General features: G+C 33.4%; 1 protein-coding gene across 1 annotated transcript in view; it reads right to left on the reverse strand.

Moving 5' to 3' along the window:
• The window catches only part of CCDC152 (coiled-coil domain containing 152), a 27148-nt gene extending 8029 nt beyond the window's left edge, over nt 1-19119 (reverse strand). The window contains exons 1-4 of the mRNA XM_039842557.1: nt 18986-19119; nt 17150-17255; nt 12999-13067; nt 1438-1502 (exon numbers count right to left, since the gene is read on the reverse strand). Of these exons, the coding sequence (XP_039698491.1) occupies nt 1438-1502; nt 12999-13067; nt 17150-17255; nt 18986-19072 (327 nt within the window). The 5' untranslated portion in view covers nt 19073-19119. The remainder of the gene's footprint in view (nt 1-1437; nt 1503-12998; nt 13068-17149; nt 17256-18985) is intronic.
• Nucleotides 19120-23036: the final 3917 nt, after the last annotated feature.

The raw sequence follows: 23036 nt of genomic DNA on the forward strand, positions 1-23036 counted from the left end.
TCCATTATAAAGGGAACGAGTCCCAATAAGTTCTTCTTGGTGCTTTCTTTCCATTTGCCTCCTTGGGAACTTTAAATGCCAAGGAATAGCCTCTGGCTATTGTATTTTTGTTATTAGAAAACTTAAGGATTCTCTGTCAACAAATTAAAAAACCTCTCCCAGTCTCATAAATATAACCATTAGGTACCTCCTGAGTTTCTTTCTAGGCAGTGTGGTTCTCCACATGTTTTAGATGTGCCTGGAGTTTTGTACTAGAGAATTTTCATTGGATTGAGGTCATCTTGAGTTTGCTTTGGACAGCAGCTAATTAAGATGTTCCAAATCTTGGGTTGTGGTGTTTTCTCACTAATTTCCACCATCCTGAAAATTCCTATGGTATTCTAGACAAAGCAATATTCTATGGCTTGACATTTTAGAAGAAAAAGTAGGCAAAAATGTCTTCCCCTTCTCTCTGCCTAAATTACACCCTGATTTCATCTACTGTTAGTTCTAGAGGCAACATATGGAAAGGATAGGAAAGAGTAAAAGAAAGGGGTAAAGAAAAAGAAAAAAAGGTGGGATACATTCCGGAGATATTTAAATTATCTCAAAATTGGTGATGAGAAGCTACCTTTTTCAAGAGCACAGACTGACATTATGCATACTCCTGAGAATTACCCAGAAGCTCTCAGAGGGTTTTTGAATTAGTTTGTGTTTCTTTAGAAGTTCTTCAAGTGAGAAATCAGATTAAATTTAGAGATTATCCTTCAGGCTGAAGTTCTAAGCTTGATAAAGATCAAACCTGAGTTTTGGAAATCTTAGGTCTGCTAAAGTTTGACATATTGGCTCTTGAAAGATGAGAAAAATTAGCATAATAAACCTCTCAAAGGGTAGAGAAGTGGGAACTGACATTTACTGAGCACCTTTTATGTGCTAGTAACAGTGTTACATGTTTTATAATTGCTATCACTATGTTGTTCTTAAAGAAGAAAAGAAAAAGTAGCAGAGGGTATGGTGGCCCTTGGGAAGAGAATTAATTGGTGATGCACATAAAATGCTGTTTCATTTAGATTGTTCAATATAATTGCAAGAGATTACTCAAATCATAAAGATTAAAGAGTGATTTACTTTATAGTAAAAAAAAAAGTTTAAAAGTACTAATTAATAGAGTATACTCTAGAGTAAAAACTATTAACATAATAAAAATATGTAGCAAAATAGTTGCATCTTTTTTTGGCAGAAAGAAAAAGTACAAGTGATATATTAGTGCATTATAGTCTGCAAAAGTACTAGGGCTCTCAAAATTTCTATTTATCAAAAATTCTGGCACACACATATATTTACTCTATAAATTTTGGCTGTCTTTATTAAAGAAAACAACTGCTTTTTTTTTCTAATTCGTAAAGATAAATGCTCTACAGGAAGGGATTTCATTGATATAAAGATACATAAACTCACCTGTTCATGAGATTTTAACTTTTCTTTCATAATATCAGCATTTCTTTTTAGTTGTTCATTTTCACCTGTGTAAAAATCATCAAAGATCATCCCAATATATAGCACTTTTCAATTAATATGGGAATGTTTAACATTTCAAGTTTTCATTCATGTATGCATTCGACACATGCAAACAGCATCTACTACATGTCTACTACACGTGCACAGAGTGCACGACTGTGGCAATGTTGAAACATAAAAAATTATTGTTTTTCAAAGAACTTACAGCCTCTTGATGAGACAGATGTGTAGGTAGTTATGATGTTATGATAATTGCTCTGTCATGGCAGTGTGTCTGAAACAGCATGGATACTTGTGGATGTAAGGCCTAAGTCAGGCTGAAGTCAGGAAAGGGTGTTCAGAAGAGGAACCACTTGGGCAGAGACTTAAATGATAAGGCTTACCCCATGTTGGAGGAGGGCATTTCAGATACAGAAAACTGTACAGAAGACTTTGGGCTTGAGTGAGTATAGCAAATTTGGGGAAATTACAATTCAAGTACCATATTGTTGGGGCTTAAACTGTGAGGAGGATGTGCTAAATAGGTTGGGGCCATAATAGGAGGTAGGCATATTCTGTGTGAATTATTTTAAATTTAATTTTATATGTTATAGAGTCATTAAAGAATTTTGAACAGTGTAGTGAAATGATTAGTTATATATGTTAAAAACATTATCTGGCAGTGCAGAGGATGAATGGAAGGGTTTTGACTCTAGAAGAATGGATATCAGTAAAGATACATTAAGTAAGAAATAATAGGAGCCTGAATTAGGCCAGTGGCAGTAGGAGACAAATGGAAAATGAAAATAACTAAATGATAAAATTACCAGAGGACTTAGTGACTGACTGGATAGCAGAGGCAAAAGAGAAAGGGGGAACTTTGCTTTCTAGTTTTCTGGTTTGGGTAACTGAAAAATCTTCAACAGTTTGGGAAAAATTAAAAGGGAAAGATTTTTAGGAGTGAAATAATGAATCTAGCTAGATCTTTATGATGCTAAATTTGAAATGGTAGAGATATCCAGGGGAACATATCTGGTAGGCCAAGAAACATTTAGGAGTGGCCAAAGGAAGAATATCCTATGAAGAAGACTGAGAAGTATCCAGAGATGCAGGAGAGGGTGGTAATAAGAAAACAGAGGTTAAAGGGGTTATAATCAATGGCAATACATGCAATAAAAAAGATCAAGTGAAAGAACTTTGAATTAAAACTTTGGGAGATACCCAATTGTTTTAGTTGAAGACTAAGTGAAGGTGAGAAAATGGGGATATTGAGCACAGACTATTATTCCCTTGAGGTGTGACCATAATAGGAAAGAGTGAGGACAATTGAAGGGAATAAACCCAAAGTCAAAGAAACTTTGTCTTCTTATTTGTTTAAAGAGGGAAGAGATATGAGTTGATTAAATACTGAGAGAAATGTCCAATAGAAAGAAGGAAATGAAAGTCAGAGAAAAGAAGGAATGACTGGAGATGCAACACCCCAGAAGAGAGAGGTGGAGAGATGTCTGAAATAGCCCAAACTCAACGTACTGTACTTGAGATGTGTGCATTCCACAACATGCAAATTGTACTTCATTTAAAAAATCATTTCCAAAAATTCCATTAGATTGTTAAAGCTAGTAATTACAAGAATTTGTAGCTCAGGGAAAATGAAAATTTATAGTTCAAAATATAAAGGGTCAGTCATTCTGTATTTTATCTTCTGTGTTGAGGCTGAGAGTGCTGGCCACAAATAGGGCAGGGTACTTTTTTATCTGTGCATTATTGAATTGTTATGTGGTCGATTAGCATTAATTTATCCTGAAAACTTTCAATTGATACTTAAATATGCTACATTTAAATTTAAACTTGTTTTTAATCAGTTTAAATACAGTGCCATATGAAAACAAAAGTTTCCCACCGTACCCCTCTCCTATTAGTGAGTTCGACAGTAATATATTGAATTTCTCTTCATCTCTGAGTTGCCAACACCTGAATGAAATTTGGGGTGAATTAAGAGACTGCAGTGATTTCCGTTACTAAACATCCAGTCAGTCTAAAACTCAAATTTTCTATTTCAAATTTGAAAGTTTTCATAATGCTTATCACTGGCTAGATTTGGGGTCTGAAAGACCTGACGGAGTGGGGAAGGAATCTTAGTTTTCTCTTTAATTGTCCTTCTCAGTCTAGCTCTTCAGGGTTGGTCATAGGGACTGAGGAGAAATTCTCTAGATAATTTTGGGGTTACTCTCTGATGGTTGTGAATTGCTTCAGTGGGATAAAGTAATGAAGAGTCTGGATTCACCTCAACTTTTGGTAACATGTAAGCAGTTCTCTTTACAATGTGAGAATATTTCACTTAAAAAAAAAAATCTTAGGCCCTAGTTACCAATTTAGTTACCAAGTTTGATAGGAAAAGTCCCGCTCAACAGACCCCCACGCCCCACCACCTTAACATAATCAAGAACTAGTCAAAACAACAAATCAGTGTATATTTTTGCCATTATCTGAGCGATGCTTTAGGAAGGTCTGTCTTACAGTACAGTAATTTTGAGAGGAGACCTTGGAAATGGAATCTACTTGTGAAATTATTGCAGGAGCATGGGTAAGAGATAATAAGCATGTGTTTTATGGGTAAAAAAATGATAATGTTGGCTAGAGTAAACAGTAACTGCAAAGTTTGAAGTCTGGGTAATCAGGAGAAAAGAGGTATTTGGGGTAGAAAGAGAAAAGACAGAACTATGTTTACAAGGGAAGATGATGAGTAATACGAATCTCCATTAAATCACATCATTACAATGAAAGTAAACACCTAAAATCAATTTGCTTTCAAAGATTATGATCAGATAGTAAAGTGTTATATCTTAAAGGGTCATATTTTTAAAATACAGAGCTTAATCTTGATGGTGGCTTTGTTTATTTGTTGAAAAATTTCCTGTTTTCTTGAATGAAAACTTCCAATAATTTGAATTTTTTCTCAACTGAAACACTTATCTATAAAATATCCTACATTCTTTAGAACAAAAGAAATGTTTTCCTACTCTCCCCTACCCCATTCTAATGGGATTTTCAAACCTTGGAGACACAATGCATTAATAGTCATGTAACCTCCAAATTTTCAAAGTAAAATGTATCTTATTAGCAGAATATGTGTATTTTAGAATTAGGAAACTAGAGATTTTAGAGGATTTGATCTTAATAATAATAAATAGGCTTTATTTTCTTTTATCAGCTTTGTATGATTTCTAAATCTAAAGTGTGTGTGTGTGTGTGTGTGTGTGTGTGTGTGTGTGTCAATAATTAAAGGTTGAGAGCTGTTTAAAAAAGAGATTGTGCTATGCTAATGAGGCAACAAATACCTCTTGTATTTATTGGAAAGGCTGAATCATCCATCACCGAAAGATGAAAGAAAAGGTGTTTGATGTTTTCCAATTTATAAAAGTATACTTGCTTGTTTTAGTATATGAAGCATCTGTAAAGGGAAGCTAATCATCCTTCCCCTGTCTCCTCACCTCACTGAAGTTATCAATGTGAACAGCCTGGTCTGTATCCCTTCTCTGCTTTTCTCCCAGCTTATACAATTATATATAAACATACCACACATTTCTACTGTTTTTACTTGCTTTTACCATATAAAATTGTACTATACATATTACATTGCAAAGAATTTATTTATTAAAAGTGGGCATTCCTTCAACTCTGTAATTTTTCTATGCATACATATACATATATTTCTGTAATTCTACATAAATAGGATCATATCATACATGCTGAGATACTTTTATGACAGTCTGTCTTTTTTCTTTTCTTTCAGTCTTCCTCTCTCTCTTATTCCCGTTCTTTCTCCACCTCCACATCCCTGTTGTAATTGTGAATCCTTCTATGCTTTTTTTCATGTTCTTAACCTCTGGATTATATATATGCATAATCCAGATACATACACATTTCCATATTTTTCTTCATATCTTTTACTCATTTAAATTTTTTTATTTACCTCTGCTGGTCAATTTGTGTATTGTAGATATAAACTACATTGGTATTTGAAAACATGTTTTCAAATAAATTACTTTTTTTCATTGTTGGTGGTGGTGATTTGTTGCATTGCTGTTAAGAAAGTCTGTTTTTTCTTTATATAGCATCTGAGGTTCACACATTGGTTAAGAAGATATCCCACAGTTCTAGGTTGCACATGTTGTATCCTGGATTTTCTTTTAACTTTTTATTCTTTGTACACTAAAGTCTTTTACCCATCTGGAATTTATTTTCGATGTTTGAGGAAACAGTCCAACTTCCTTTACTTTCAGATGGAAAGCTAGCTGTGCTGGTACCATATGTTAAAATACCATTCTTTTTCCAATAATCCAAAATATTCCTGTGTCATATATTACATTAACAAATATTGGGAACTATTTCTAGAATCAAGTTTTCTATTCTTTCCATGGAAATATTTTTCAATTTCTATGCCAATACTATATTAATTTCATTTTAATGGCTTCAGAGCATGTTGCTATCTAGTAATGGAAGTTCTCCCCCACATTCTTATTTTTCAATAATTTTCTTGTTTATTCTTGTTTTTCTTATTTATTTGTTTCCTTTTGTCAAATGAACTTTAAGATTATTTTATGCAATCTTTTTAATATTTTAATTAAAATTGCACTAAATGTATACATTAACTTCAGGAAAATGAACATTTTAATAATGATAAGTCTTCTCTTTGCCAGAAAAGTTGATTGACCTATCTAAATGTTATACTACTGGGATATTATCTGTCTTTGGCATATCTATAAGTATGTTAAATAGAACCACATGACTTATCTGTGAATTAAAGCTATCGACTGAAGTAATAGCTAACCTCCTTAATACTTTATATTATATTTCAGTTGCCCCTTTTTTGGCTTTCATCTAGAGTACAATCAACATATGATCATTGTTAGCACTGTTTTTTTCCATAATCCCACCAGATTCTACATTAGATTTTCAAATACATATTCCACTGCGGCTACTTCCTTAAGGTATAAAGTTCTTGCTACTCCGGCTGGAGTAGTTATAAATTTAAATAGCATTTTGCACCACCGTAGAATCTGCCTGGTTCTGATATTGGACAAAGTAATATTCCTTTGACCTAGCCAAACTCCACTTTAATCTCTTGAATTCTAATAATTTTGCAATATGTTTTTCTAAAATTGGTTATAATCTTTTAGTATCAAACTAGGAGAAAAATCCTTAAGTGTGCATTGTTTTTAGATTAATTATATACTTACAATGAGTTGGCGTTCTTTGGTATCATCAATGATTGAATTGCTTAGCTTTGTAATAATTTCACTCCATAATGATCTAAATATTTTTTACATTAGAAGTTCTTACTAGGTTGTATGAATAAAGGCTTTAATAAAGGTGTTAATTAAAATTGAGATCATCCATAAGTGGCTTTTACTCAGATTCTGTAAAAGTTTTTGTCTTGTAATAAACTATTTTAATTTTATTTATAAAAAATCAGATATTGATGGTTTATAACTGACCAATTTTTTTTTGTCTTATTTTGTTTTGCCTTGTTTTCTAGAAAATTTAGTTAACTTTTGTGCAACTTTAAAGCAACTACCCCTTAGATTAGGCTTCTGATCAAGTATCTACCCAACTATCTTCCTATTCATTTCTAGACAAGACCAGCTTTATGGGTAGGTAATCTGTGCAGCTGTACAGGGCTTTGCACCCAGAAGGTTGCCAGCTCTGTCATTAATACTGTGTCATTTACGGCTTGAAATTCTTCATAATTTTGTCTTTGAACTTATAGTTTTAAGTAAATTCCAATGGGACAATGGAGAATGAATGTGAGCAGAGAATATATGAGTAATATTTGTGTCTACTGTATTTGCTATCACATTCATACACAGCATTTGCAATGCACCATGAACACAGAATTCTGGTTCATGATGTTTGAGAGTTCAGCAAGACTCAAAGATACAAGTACAAGATAAGCATGTTCCATTAAAAACTAAGTAAGCAAGGGCTCTGACAGATCTGAGAGGCCACACTTTCCCTTTGAATTAGAACTTGCTTCAAATGCAAAAAAAAAGCAATGACATTCTAAGAAACACAAACGACCAACAACTCTATCATACCCTTTTTTAACTTCTGTACTTCCCTCTACTAGCCAACCAATTACACTGAACATGATGACATTGAAGGAAAGGGAAAGAGGGAAATTCACAGTTCCTTTTCCTTGCAGTCCTTCTTTATTCATTAGGAAGCTGAAGGTAGTGTTTGTAGAATGTGCACAAATCAAGAAGTAAAATGAATTAAAAAATGGTTGAGGCAGCACTTCCACTTTTCTGGTAAGAATGAAATAGATGTGCAGGTACAAGCTATGAAGTATTAATTGTGTACTTTTATCATTCCACAGATGAGTTAAATGCTATTATCTTTGTACATAAAATTGGTTTGCACGATATAAAAATGAGTGGTAAAATTCATCCTTTTAATTAAAATTTCTATTTATTTATAATTACTTAGAGCAACATTAAATAAATAAAAACCTTGATAAGTTAAGAGAGACCACAGAAGAAAAGAAAAAGCTTATTTTAGAACCTTTAATATTATTATTTTTTCTACTTTTTTGAACATGGGGCCCACATTTTTATTTTACACTAATCCCTGCAAATTACATAGCTGGCCTTGTTCATAGGTTTTGTTCTTTAATTTCCTTTTAATGCTCTTTTAACAAATCTCTTTTGAAATAAGGCAATTTTTAAATAATAAAGATTTTAAAATACTTATAACAGATAATTTTCCGATACAAAATATGATTATATAAACACAGCATTCTTCCAAAGATATATTAGAAGCTAAATGTCAAATTATTGTAAGGAAATCTTTTTCACAATTATATTGAAAAAAGTATTTCTACATTTTTCAAACTACTTTTAATTTAAGCAATACTTTTTTCTTAAGGAGAAACCGATCATGAATTAGACTACTTTCTCAGATTATTCTCTTACAGAATAGCACTGAACTATATGCTATTGCCATTTTAAAATGTTCTGATCAATGATCAATTTTGATTAAATCATTTTGCTTAGTATAATTTTGTACAGTAAAGTTGTACTATACATAATAATGTCTTCCTTGAAACCTACCCTGATAGGATATAAGAACCTAAGTAAATTCCAGTTATTCAGATTCAGTTCAGACAAGAAAAAGCAATATTGAGTTGCCAGAAATTATCAACAGACAATTGGCAACAATAAGTTCAAATTCTACTGATTTGGGAGGTACTCCATATTTGTAGCTAATTTCATGGGTATCTCTTTTCTCCATATGACTGCCTGTGTGTTTGAATTTCTAAATTAAATTCCTGAAATTCATTTGATCTGGAACTGGTTATATGGCGATCATTCTTGTCTAATGAAAGAAAATCTGTGAATCTTGTTTTCTTTGCCCTGGTAGTAACTACTGGCCATAAGTTAGAGTGCATGATGCCATTATCTTTCATATAGTGAATTAATGGAGTTGCCTTGATTAGCATCTATAAAAAATATACAATAATGTAATCAAGAAAAATTCCCATCCCATGATATATTGTGACGAATCATGCTCTATTTCTAAAGACCCATGTCCATATCTTAAACTCCAAACATACATTTCTTTCAAAGACAGGATGGATCCATTCTTTGAGTTACAAAGACCAAAAATGGGGGTAGAGAATAAGAGAATTGAGCAACAACAAAAAAAACCCATAAAGATGCCAAAGCTGCACGATGGGCCCTTGCCTCGCTCTACCTGGTAAACAGCATATCAGCTGCAATTCATGAATACAGCTTCGTGACTTTCCTTCCCAGTGTCAGGTTAGCAGCAATAACGGGAAGAACTTCTTTGGTCCTTGGTAATGACAACATTTCAGAAAATATGCTTAACTTTATCATCCAATCACTCATGAGTATGAGAAAGACTCAAATTTTCCCTTAATCTATGAAATTCCAATGCTGTTGCTCCAAATGGTTTAATACTTTGGTAAGCTGGACCAACCACTTTTTCACATGTGTGGGAATTAGAAGAGAATAGACTGGCCAACATAAGTAACAAAATCTAAAATGTAGTGACACAGAGATGTGGTGTTCTAAACTAAGAGTCTCCAAATTTTTACAATTGTATGCCCTCTTAATAAAAATAACAAGCAGGTACTCCCCAATTCACGTCTATTTATTTATAAATTATATATGTATACATAGGCATACTACATTCTAATTGTATATAATTCTTAAAACAGGTAAAAGTAGAAATTAAAGAGATGAACTTTAGAGAAAAATGTTAAATTATTTTAATATTATTTAAAATATTGTTATAAAACTTTAAAATTATTGAATTATTATTAATGTTAATAAATATTAGTGAGGCAATGAAACTAAAAATGCAACAATAATTTTTACAATATTGATTTAACTCTTTGATACAGTAATTTGAAGGCTAGTTTTAATACTCAGATCGTTTTGATACTTGGTTTTAATGGAACAAATGTGCCATTGGTTGTATTTACTATATAAATCATGATACTCATTTTTCAGTCTCAAACACCAATTATATAAAGGTGGTTGTTTTTGAAATTTTGTCAAATATCTATGTTCTTTGATGTTACTTGTTCTTATAAGCCCCTCAAAAGGCTTTTTTGTTTGTTTGTTTGTTTAAAACATAAACAGTTAAAAAAGTGCTCAAAATCACTGAGAATAATTGTTTGATCATTGTTTGAAGAATTTTTATTGAATCTAGCATTTCATTGCCAAATTTTATGTGTTGGTGAGAATACTTAAAGTTCACATATTTTCAGCTTTCAACTCACTTAATGATGAAACCATTTCTAAATATTCATTTGAAAATAATCTCGTTATAGATTAACTTTCTCCCAAAAGCAGTTACTTGGCCACCACTGGCTGATATTTCATCAGGTATGATAGATTTTTAACTTTTAATTATTTTTAATTATTTTTAACTTTTTCATATGTCTGATAAAGTACTTATACAGGTGTGGAAGTGACAACTCTGCTACCTTCTTATTGCTGACTTGTACTTGCGTTATTAATATGATCATCAATCTGTGTTTTATTTCTTAAAGCTATTTGGTCATTTTGAAAGTATTAGTTTGATTTTAAGTAGCTAACGTAATATATATAAACCCTCTAAACCAGGCACATGTAAACTGTACCACATGTCAATACACTGAGACTAGAGAAAAAATAAAGATGCAACTGCTTGGTTTTAGAACTCCCACTCTCCTTGGGAGAAGAAAAATCTCATGTATCATAAATGATGCATAACTGACATACAGGGAGAATAAGGGTTAACATTCCATTATTAAATTTTCATCAGATTATTTGCCTCGGTTTTTAGATAAAAATAAATGTAAATAGAAATTCCAGTGTTTTCTTTCTACATCTTAATAGATCATCTTTACATAGCTCATAAATGTCTACTGAAAAGATTAATGGATGAAAGTAAAGAAAGGGAAGTATCATTTCTCTTACACTTGATCTTAGCCAAAAGGCCGAGAAGCGATGGTATCATTTCTCTTACAGCAGCTGAAGAAACTCTTAAGCCTAGAGGGTAAGTGATTCACCAACTCAATGATGTTATCAAGACACCATGACTTTTAGTCTCTTCTACTGCTATCCTTAACGCTGTCATAATTTTCAGGCTGGAAGCAAAAGGCCTGCAACAATTTTCAGGCATTATATGCAGACTGATCAATGACCAGAAGAATACGGTTCATCTTTAGTCCATCTTTTGGGAGAGAGGGAGATTATTCCAGAAGCCTTCCCTCAGAGCTGGGGTATAATTAGCTTCCCCTGAGAGATGTGGTGGAGTGGATAAAGAATGAATGTCAGAAGAAAATCTGGTTTCTATTAAGAAAAAGAGGAAATAGTTTCTGGGGAGCCAATCATTTGTAACCACTCTGTAGCTGAAAGAAGCAAATTAACCATACAATCTTGACAATCAAATGGATGAAAGAGGTGAAAGACAGGTAGTTCACATCTATCACTTTGCCCAAACCAAGGCCTGTAGAAGCATTGGGAAAATGAAATCAATGAATCACTATTTCTTCCTGAGAGGCACCATGGAATATCCATTTTCAGGAATAGCTACTTAAAAATTTGTACTACCGTATCTTTGCAAAGATGGTGTTCTTGATTATTGGTCTATATTAGATATCCTTTTACAAAGAAATAATATATTCATTATTGAATTATAATGGACTTTCTAGAACTTCAAAATATTTAATTTCTGGTAGCTGTTTTATTTAAACAAAATCCAAGAAGGAGTTAAATTAAATATCATTTAAATCCTGGAATAAAAGGATTGTAAATAATTATGAACATTTACATACTTTCAAAATGCAGCTAAGCATTGTATTTAGTCACAGAGAAGGGAAAAGTTGTTTTGACTATCAGCATTGAAGTTGTAAAATGAAAGCTCAAATCAGATGTGGGATGGGGAAAAATGACTGAGAAAAAAATGAGCAGAATGGTAGTACAAAGTAAAGTGAGAATCTATGGGACATATGGGGATCAAAAGCCTGCAGGAATTAGCCAAAAGAAAAGGCTTTTAATGGTATATTGATATGGAAATGAATCCTTTCTGTACTGTAGTTGCTTTTTGACAATGTAACTATGAAGTCTTCTAATACAATTTCTATATTTATTTCATTAATACTTGAAATATTTTAAGGAAAATAAAGGGGGGAAAAGAACTAATAGTAATTTTTAAAAAAGAAAGATGAATCTCAAATATTAAAAAATATAAAGTTATAAAGACAATAAGGAATAACATGCCAAATCAAGTAAATAGCATATAAGATCACTATTAGAGCTCACCTACATATATAAAGTACTTTATGATAAAAGCAGAAGACTAAAATAAGAAATTCTTGTTTGATGTAAGTTTATGTTGGAAGGGACCTTGAAAGCAGTTTAGTTTAATCTCCAACATAGCAGAGGAAAATCCCACAAACACTGCACTGTAACTAAATCAGAACAGGACAAAACACTTGGTTGCTTTGTCTGCTTTGTCAGTGGTAGGCCTATTGGGTTAGCATGACTAGCAAGAATAAGATGTATCAGCTTCTTTTACACAAATGCAGTCTTAGTCTATGACAAAAAATTAAATAGTAAACTATCACTGGAGTTTGAATAGAATATTCATCATGTAACTACTAGTAAATACTCACCTTTCGAAACTGAACATGGGGTTATTAAAGACCAAGAGTACTACTGAGAGTAAATATACTTCTAAACTTTTGAAAGTAATAAAGAGAATTATTATGACAGAGCATAAAACTCTGATGTCCCTGCCAGAATATGACTGAATTGTTCTGTTCAGCATGGTATTTCTTATTTCCTAATAATTGAGGAAGATATTATTAAGTATAAGAAGTCCTTCCTTTAGCTGATGAAGTTAACAAGACCAGATTAAAAGGAACTTATTGTCAACAATGTAAAAACTCTATTTTTAAAGATACTCAAATATATTATATTTAATAAAAAATTTTTCTAACTTACCTTTCAAATTATGTTGATATTCAATGGTCTGTTGTAGCCCTTTTATCATACTATGAAGAGTAGCACATTCTAAAACATAAAAGATAAATTTATTTGAAGATTATGTGCTTTCATTTTGGAATTATTCTCTTAAAGTTGAAATACTTAAAATAAGACTATTTGATGATTATGAGATCTTAACAAAGCAACCAGGTATCTAAAAGTAAATTATATAATAACTTTTTAATCACCCAGATAAGTCAAATGCAATCAGGATTCAGTAATGAGTTTTCTAAGACATTATCATTCCAGTATAGTAGGGATTCCTTGCAGCATTTGCACTAGAAGTAAGGCCCAGCGGGAACTGTCTGGGGAACTAAGAGGAGTGTGTCCATGCGAGTTTCCCATGAAAGAACTTCCCAAGGACAGAGAGTCAAGGTACATTAAATTTTGTTCAAAGATAGCCAGAGCTCTCTGTAAGAAGGTGTCTTTTGAGATAGATAATGCTTTACTTCCTCACTGTCCTGTGATCTGTCCTCTTAGTATTTATGCCTGAGTCCTAGGGCAAGGGAATAGCAATAAAAGAAGTAAAAACAGTGTGTTGAGTTACAGGGCATGAGCAACTTTGGTGCCAATGATTTCTTCTATAATGGGAGATAGAGCCTTCATTGCAAGCATTAGTGCCCTAATATGTGCATAAAAGCTTTCAGTATACTTTTGGGTATCACCAGCAACAGCTAAACCTTTGATGGGTAACAACAGTAGTGAAAACTGTAACTTTAAGCAGTCCACTTGGCTATAAGCTCCAGTATAGCAAGCACTATTTTCTGTTTTGTTTATTATTTCTTCCTAATCCCTACAGCAGTTGTGGTTTATAGTCAGCATTTCATAAATATTTGTTGAGTGATTGATCCACAGACAGGCACTATCATAATAAATTGAAGCAAGAAAGTGGAAAAGCTCTGGCCTGAAAATAATAACATACATCATATTGTTATTCTAAGTGCTTTGCGAATATTAAATCATTTAACCCTCTTAACTCTATGAGGTAGGTCCTAGTATTTGCCTCATTTTACATATGAGGAAACTGATACACAGAAGTTTAGTAAATTGCCCAAGGTCATCTTAGAACTAGTAAGTGGTAGAGCTAGAACATGAAACCCAGCAGTCCAGCACTAAAGTCTATGATTTTAACTACTTTACTGACAACAAGACAAGCTGAGAACTTCTTCAGAGTAATTCGAGTAGGTTGGAGGCCCTGTAAAGAGAGCAATAACAGAACCAGAGAAAGACTCTTTGCGACAGTTATTGCTATCACATTTTTACTATAAGGTTAGGAAACACAGGTTGTACTAGTTTTAAGTTTACAATTATACCAGCTAAATATATAATAATGAAAACTTCATAAAAGAATAACAATATTTTTTAAAAAGAAATATATCTTTAAGGTTTAAGGGCAATTTCACCTTTACATGCTTGACTTAACAGCTAATAAATATTGAGCCTTATTCTCTTTCTTTCCGTTTTAGAGGCCCATGACCAATATTCAGCTGGTATGTACTAGTATGACACATTGACTAGCTGCCATTCTAATTGGCACCTGTTTTGATGGTTACATATTAAATACCACATTTGTATCGAATACTAAAAAGTCGTCTAGGTATAATAATGGTACCATTTACTGAATGTGTGCTTTGCCAGGCATTATGCTAAGTACATTATAAATATTACCCCAATTAGTATACAAAATGATATTGAGAAGTTGGTATTATCATCCTAATTTTACAAAGGCAGGCATCCATAGAGGTCTGGTTACTTGCCAAGATTCCACAGTTAGTAAATGGAAGGTATAGACTTAAACACAGGTTTTTCAAGTCCTGTTCTCTTAATCTATTTATCCAATACTTCCTTAGGAATTGTAAGATATGCTGATGCAACCAGAAAACTGGACTAAGAGAAACTGGATTAGAGTTTCCCCTTCTTCACTTTCAAGCTAGGACTCTGAGTAAGCTACTTCACCTATTTGAGCTTTATATCCTTCCTCTGGAAAATAAAAGTATGGGTAATACATATTCTACCTCACATATAAGACTATTCTCATATATAAGATTTTTCCAACAACCAAATGAGAAAATATACTTTCTAAATTCACTCACGAATATTTAACATTGTTACTGGTTGCTGTTATTATTTCTCTCCATTGTGTCCCACAACCATTTGTAAATATCTCTTTTCTCCATTTATTACATTGCATTTTAGTTATTTGTGGGTTCTCCCACTAGATAGTGAACTTTCAGATGAAGTGTTATCTTTTTAATTTTGGTGACTACTTCATAGGTGTTCAATCATTTTTTTATTTATTGACTAAATGAAAGAAACAATAAGTACTGTGAAGGGAGAATGCAAAACTTCAACTTTCAGTGAGAGGTCCCGCAGTCTCCATGTACACTAAATTATTTTGCAGAAGTAAAAGCTTTATGCAATTATAAAGTTCTACTATTGTGGTTTTCACTTCTCTCTAAACCCCTTCTATCATCCACATCACCTACGCAGACAAAGTTCCCATTATCCTCCATTTTTTCTCTCTTGCTATTTCTCAGTAATAGAATGATGGTTAAATTACATTTGCCGTTATCCACTTCATGTATGTACTGTGTTAGCTGCTACAATTTAAAAACGGAGGGGGCATAGACTAGACTATTGTCTTTGTGTCTTTTAGAGGCATGAATCCAGCAATTTATGAAATACAGCTAAAGGTACCTCGGTAATCAGCAAATTGAAAACAGTCCTGAAACTTAAAAGTCTATTTCAAAAATTTGTATTTTCACAATTTCAACACAAGGTGGCTCTCCCAACACATTAAAAACAAAAACAAAAACAAAAAAAAAGCAAAGGAAACTGGCTCAATAAGGAATCGTTCCTAAGGTAGAATACCATTCTTCATTTTAGAATGGTTTTTAATTCTCTTTTTGAACATTCACATTATCATTTCTATTGGACTTTATAATGCAATTTGAAAAATACTACTATCTTACTCAATTCTTAAAAACTATAGCTCAAAATATTAAGCTACTTCTTACACTATATAATTTAGTAAATCTATTATTATTTTGAGCTCAAATTTAAGCTCTACCATTAACCAGCAATTTGGGCATAAATACCTATTTTGTAAAGTAGTTGGAAACGTTAAATATAATTATGTATGAAAAGAACTTTTTATAGTACTTGGTCCTCAGTAGTAATATTATTTATCTTGAACTGGCAAAGAAATTCTTTATCTGGTTATCAAATGTGGGAAATAAAACATCAAGAGCTCATTCATTATTATTGAACAAATTCAATCATATATAAGGTTTGTTCTTCCTCTCTAAGCGAATTAGTATACACTTGGCTCTAAAAGTTGTCATTCTTGTTTTTGTACTTCTGCTGGTTATTATCCAGTAAAAAGGCCCTTCGATTTAGAATAAGTAGAACTGAATTTTTAAAAGGTATTTATTTTTTTCAAACAAAAAATACACATAAAACATAAGTATTGGGAGAAGTGACTCTCTCCAATCTCTGCCCCCAAACTAACCAGTTTCCTTTCCCCAAAGCAAGCACCTCAGAGTAACATCACACTCATAGGGAGAAACACCTCATTGAATGGAACCCAGGCTCCCAAGGCTCCCTGCCAGCCAGCTGGCTGCAGAGAAGGCACGGACTGAGTGCGGGGTGCAGCTGGGATGGCGGCCTCTAGGAGCTGAGTGACTCGGCTCAGGGTGTTTCAGCAGTAAGGGAAAAGTGTCAGGCTCAGACAGCCCACTTTTAACATTAAAATTTTTGACCCATCTGAAATTTCTTTTGTAGTAACTGTTAGGCAGGAATTCAACTGTATTTTTTCTCATGGTTTTGAAGGTCTGGATTGATTCTTGGACTTGCCATTTCTTAGCGGAATGGCCTTAGGCAGGTTATTTAACTTATTGTATCCTATGTTTCTTTATTATTCATATAGAGTAATAATACCAGTCCTATCTGTCTATCAGTGCTATATTAAGGATAAAATAAAATTATAGTCTGGAAAGTGCTATATGAATTTAAAATAATTTCCAAATTTATGGGGCAATATTAATCACTGTTATACCAAAAAACACTCTTGTTAGAATTATTATTTCTTCAGGCAGCAAAGAACTAACCTTCTTTAAGTGAGACCTCCTTTGTTTGCATTGCTTTTAATAAACAGTTAGTTTTTTCCAACTGTAAATCCGATATATTGTTCTTTCCACTGGTTTCTATCATTTTCTGTAGAAGAAACAATATATATTATTACCAAATCAATGTTGCTATTTTGATTTTTTACCTAAGCATATAAAGAATGAAAACATAAACTACTTAATACCTGAAAGTCAAATAATTAATTGACATATATTTTTAAATAAGCCAGCTCCTTAATTTACCTTTTATTTAAAAAAATTAAAACAGATTTACAGTTATGAAAAGTTATAAAAAATAAAAATATGATGTAACTTGAACCCCCTTCTTTCCAACTATTTGACCCTCAGTGCTATGGTTAACAATTCCTTATATAAGTTTCCAAAATATTTTATGATTATACAACTACAGGAAAGGATCATATTATATTCTGCTCTGCACCTTGAGTGTTCCACTTAGTACTATTATCTTGGAAATGATGTCATATAAGCACATATAAGTCTACCTCATTCTTTTAAATAGCTACACTGACTTTCATTTTAGGATATTCTGCAATTTATTTAGCTAGTCTCCTATTGAGGACAATTTGTGTTGTTTCCACTTTTCTGCTATTAAAGACAATGAATAAACATTCTTGAACATATATATCTCTTTGATATCTTTGTAAATAGTATAATAGCCATAATGTATCCTTCAAATACCTCCAAGAATCGTTAATTCATGACCAGTCTTGTATCATCTATACCTCTACCCACTTCCCTACTGTCATTACTTCTGAATTTATCTCAAAGCAACTCCCTGACATTATATTATTTTATGTATAAATATTACCATTTATATGTATCTAAAAGCTGTCTCTTAAAAATATGACCACAATACCATTATCATATGAAAAAATGAACAATATTTCATATTTAAAATGTTTAAGAATATGATAGATATTTCCAAATTAATCTCCAAAAATTTTGCACCAATTCCCTTCCCATCAACAGCATTAAATCTTTTCTCTCTTCTCTCTTATTTTGGTAAGAATCACTTGGCTGAGGAAACCTAAGCTCATTGTTTTAAAAAAAGCTCATAATGTTACCTCGAAATACCCATTGTAATAAAAATTCTTTTATTATGGCCATACTACATTGTGAAGATGAAAAAAAAAAAAGGAATAGAGAAGAATGATAAGGAGAGAAAACAGAAGTAAAATAGAGGGGTATTATTACCTCTCCCACTTACACTTCACAAACCACCTCTCCGAATCTTTAATTTATCCATCTATATTTTCTCGATAGCTATTCCTACTCCTGTCTCAGGCAGAGGAGGGGGAAGAAAACCCAATATATGCTTGTGAATTTGGTCTACCATGTAATTTATTCAGAGTTGGGGAGGGAGAACTTCTAATGGTAAGAAGGTAAAAGAGAAGGAAAAGGGAACAGATAGAACAGGAAAGACTAAAAAAAATTAGAGTTAGTCATAATGGTAAGAAATTGAGGATTCAGTGTATTTCAATTCTTACTAAATCATTCCTGAGTTTATGGACATCTTGGACATTTAAGTAAAGGTTTCCCATTAACTTTAGCAAAAGTATATCAATTATTTGTTCCCTTGCCCCAGAAACATTTTGATGCATTAGTACAACTAAGCCCAAACCAGACATATTTTAAGTGCAGATTTTTAAAATGAGAAAGGGCTGAGCAAAGTACATTTTCATTATCTTTACCCTGCTCAGTTTTCGGCGTATAGTTTTTTTCTTCCGAATTCTTTCCACTGGCAAAATCTGTTCCACTTTTCGCTATATGCTAAAACTGTTTGATATCTTTACATACCTTTTCTATCTGTGAGAAGTCATTTATAAGTTTGTCAAGATTCACACTGCTTATCTTCTTCATACATCCTTCACTGCTTTGATTCATGTCTAAACGAATGCAGAGTAAATGTGTTAAACAAATAAAATCTAAAGCACTACAATAGTGGTAATGACTAATACTAAAGTTTCTGTACTCCATTCATAGAGCACCTACTTGAGCTCCATTGCTCTCAGAGAACTTTCGTTATACCCATTATTAACAATAGTCAAATGATAAGTCTTCTCCACTCCTCTCTACCCCCACCTCAGCTGAGTTATCTCTAAACAAATCTAAAATTAGTGCAATGATATGTGCATACATAAAAGTCATCTGTCCTTACTATACAAAAAACTAAATATACCACTGCTTAACTTTCATCTCCTTGCCATCAGTATGGCTGGACTTAAAATCTGATACATTACTAAAGCTGATGACTGACTTTTAAATACAGGTATTCTCAATTTAAGATTTTAAAATATTTGTTTAACTATCACACTATAAATATTTTTTGCTGTATTTCTGGTACTGTGCTTACTGCTATGAACTGAATTGTGCCCCTCCCCCTGCCTTCAAAGTCAAATATTGAAGCTCTAAACCCCAAAGTGACTGTATTTGGAGGTAGGGTCTTTAGAAGATAATTAAGGTTAAATGAGGTCATACAGGTGGGGCCCTTATCCAATAGGACTGTGGCTGTATAAGAAGAGAAAGACTATGCTTTTCTGTCTTCATGCTAAGAAAGGACTAACCTTGCAGTCTTGTCTCTGCCATTCATTAAAGAAAAAGAGGGAGGGAGAGAGGGGGAGAGGGAGGGAGAGAGAGAGAGAGAGAGAGAGGCCACCCAGTGTGTAGCATGCATATACTTATTTTCATATTTTGTTTTGTAACCTATTTGTTGAACAAAAGACATATGGAATTAATATGCTCAAAGAAATCACTCAGTGTTTTTATTCTCTCGTTATTTTGTGTAAGAATACCTTTGGGTATAGCCAGCTGACTGTTAAAGTGAATAAGAGTTTCAGTTTTAGTCCTATTGAACCACTTATAAGAAGTCCAGTAAGGATGGAGAAACTGACTTTTGCAAACTAGCCAGCGTTTATATTTGGGGGTAGAAGAATGTCTAGAAGAATCAGGATTAATACAATCAAAAAGTATGAGATGCTTATCTTTAGACTTTTATCTAGCAAAGGGTAAAATTTAGTTAGGTATTCTAGATTGAGGAAAGAGCACATGCCATGGCATGATGTATGAAAGTGGCAGTGACAACTAGTCCAAAGCAAAAGGTAAATAAAATCCCTAAAATAATTACTGAAAGTAATTTTGGAGGGCTTATTATTGTTTAAAATGAGACACACCAAAATATAGACATTACTGACAATTTGTTACTTCATAAAAAATCCAATTTCCTTCTTTTTTATATTATATTACTTTAACAACTATTAGTGGTTTATAAATCTAAAAAAAGAATCTTAGATGTATATTTTCAGTTTATTCAAATATTATCCTTTAAATCACACATACAGTAAAACTCTATATAAAATCTCTTAAATAGTCAAAGTTTGATCCTTAAGGCAGGAGAAAATTGTAATAAAATTCCATAATAAATACAGTAAATTCCATTAGGGGTAAAAGTTTAAATCATCGCTATTTGACATACTATTAATGTTTAATAGAACTATAGGATAATCTGAAGTAGTTAATGCAAAACCTTCCCTCCTTTTCCTTTCTTTTTAGTTCCTAACATTTTAAATTAAAAAAAGGTTTCATTAGGGTTTTGTCTCAAATGTAGCCCCTGAACTAAATTCATTTTCATTGGAGCTTAATTTTCTTCCAGCTGCTTTCCCCTAATGATACCCTTGGAGTGTTTTTCCATGTAAAACCATCACTAATATTTACTGGAAGTTATTGTATGCTATCTTTTTGTCACACTGACCACACCATTCATTTCTAGATGTCTTCATTGTCCCTCCTCTAATTTCCTAGGTCAAGGTCTCTCCAGTGGACGTGGTCTTCTTACCCAGTGAACTAGGTGACAAACTCGTGATTCAGTGCTTGCCAAATTCTTGATTAAAAACAGAGACTGACTTGTGACCCTCACAGCCCAGTTTCAACCATCTCCACAGATGGGTGGCACCCCTATGGCCTTCTTTGGCTTCCACTGGCTAACTTGCATCCAGGCCTCCCCTTTTCCTGGACCCGCAGCCTGGGCCTGAGCGCCCTGAAGCCGGGCTCAGATTACCTCCTTTTTTCTCCTCCATGCTGCCCCCCATGATTCACTCTCAGTCCCGGGGCCCACTCAGGGCTCGTGGCTCCCTCTACCCGTATCTTGGTGTCCTTAGGAGCCCAACTCAAACGCAGAATGAACACCAAAGGCATGAGAGAAATGGCTGCGTCAAATCCCTGTTCCGACCCAGGAGACTGTGAGGAGACGTGGTGAAAAGAACATACACGGAAAAAGTGGGAATTTCAAATCCGCCAAAAGAGTCTGGGGTGTTACCTACTGTTGATCGCAGTCTCCCCACGGCGTCCCTCGTCGCCTCCTCAGGAGCCTGGTCCGCCCTTGATTGCCCTCCCCTCCCCTGGAAGCAGGTTCCCTCAACAATGGGCCCGCCCTCCTCCTGGCCCAACCTGTGCCCTGCCTTAATGCCCCACCTCCCGTCTTACCTCCTTGGCTCTCTCTCTCGTCAGCATCTAGAGCTTCTTAAGAATTTTCATATGATTTCTGGAACATGACTCAACACCCAGTGACTGCTAGATCAATAATTATTTCCCTAACCGAAGAATAAATCACTTTTTTAATCTTTAAAGATCTTTCAAGAGCTGAAACTTGAAACTTCTGGCTACCCAAGTAATCTTTCCCTGATATTAGTAACAACACATAGAGATATTGGAAATGGCCTTTTCAATTGCTGGTTCTATCCAATTAGCACATATAAAATGTTTCATGTCACTCATATCATAATAGTTATTGAAACAAACCCATTTTAAGACCCACCTAAATGCTACCTTCGCTACGAAGCACTCACTAATCATATCAATCAGCAGTGATCTACCTTTCCTCACTCTCTGCTTCTATTACATTTTGAAGCATGCAGGCCTCTTGTGGCATTTGTTAGGGCTGCTTGAATGGATATCTCTCCTGCTGTATTATCGGCTCCTTTGGGATAGAAAATTCATATCTCTATTTCTTTCTTTCTATCTATCTATCTATCATCTATCTATCTATCATCTATCTATCTATCTATCTATCTATCTATCTATCTATCTATCTATCTATCTATCTATCTATCATCTATCATCATGACTACAGTGCCTAGCATAGTTAGAATACATAAAAAAGAACCAACGCGCTAGAAATAAATCAGGAAAATTTAGCTTGATTTTTCTAGTTTGAAATGAGTCACAAGCTTCTCTTTCAGTTTATAGATGTTAGCTTTTTTTTTTTTCCAAAGAATCCTGGTGAGTTCAAAATTTGTCTTTCAATGAGAGACTATATGAGCTCCCCATGATTTCATCTTAAAAAAGGGAATGTCTTTTACCATTGTATTCACAGTTTTATTCATCAAATACCATCTGATTGAGAAACAGAAAGGATTAACTGAACTGCCTGGGAGAGAAATTTTTCTCAGAAACTGCCTGAGAGAGAAATAGCTTACATTATTATGCTATACTAACAAGGGGAGTATAAAGAAAATCTTAGAATCCATTAAAATGTACCTTGATTTAGAAAATAAATGCATATACACCTACACAACTGAAAAAAAAATCAGAAGCTACCGATTTATGTATGTAAGGATTTTAAGATGAACTACATATTGATGATTTTTAAGTTGTACGGAAGTTCACTTATTAATTCATTCTAAAATATTTGTTAAGTATTTGCAAGGTACTGGCTACTGAGGGTCCAGATACAAGGTACTGGCTACTGAGGGTCTAGAGAGTAAGACAAATAAGACACTTTCCTTCTGCTTTGGATTGCTAGTCTCATAGGATTGCCTTTTTAAGATCATCAGCACTTACCCATCTATTTTTT

This window comes from Pteropus medius, unplaced genomic scaffold (genome assembly GCF_902729225.1).
Source record: "Pteropus medius unplaced genomic scaffold, Ma_sr-lr_union100, whole genome shotgun sequence".
Taxonomy (NCBI): domain Eukaryota; kingdom Metazoa; phylum Chordata; class Mammalia; order Chiroptera; family Pteropodidae; genus Pteropus; species Pteropus medius.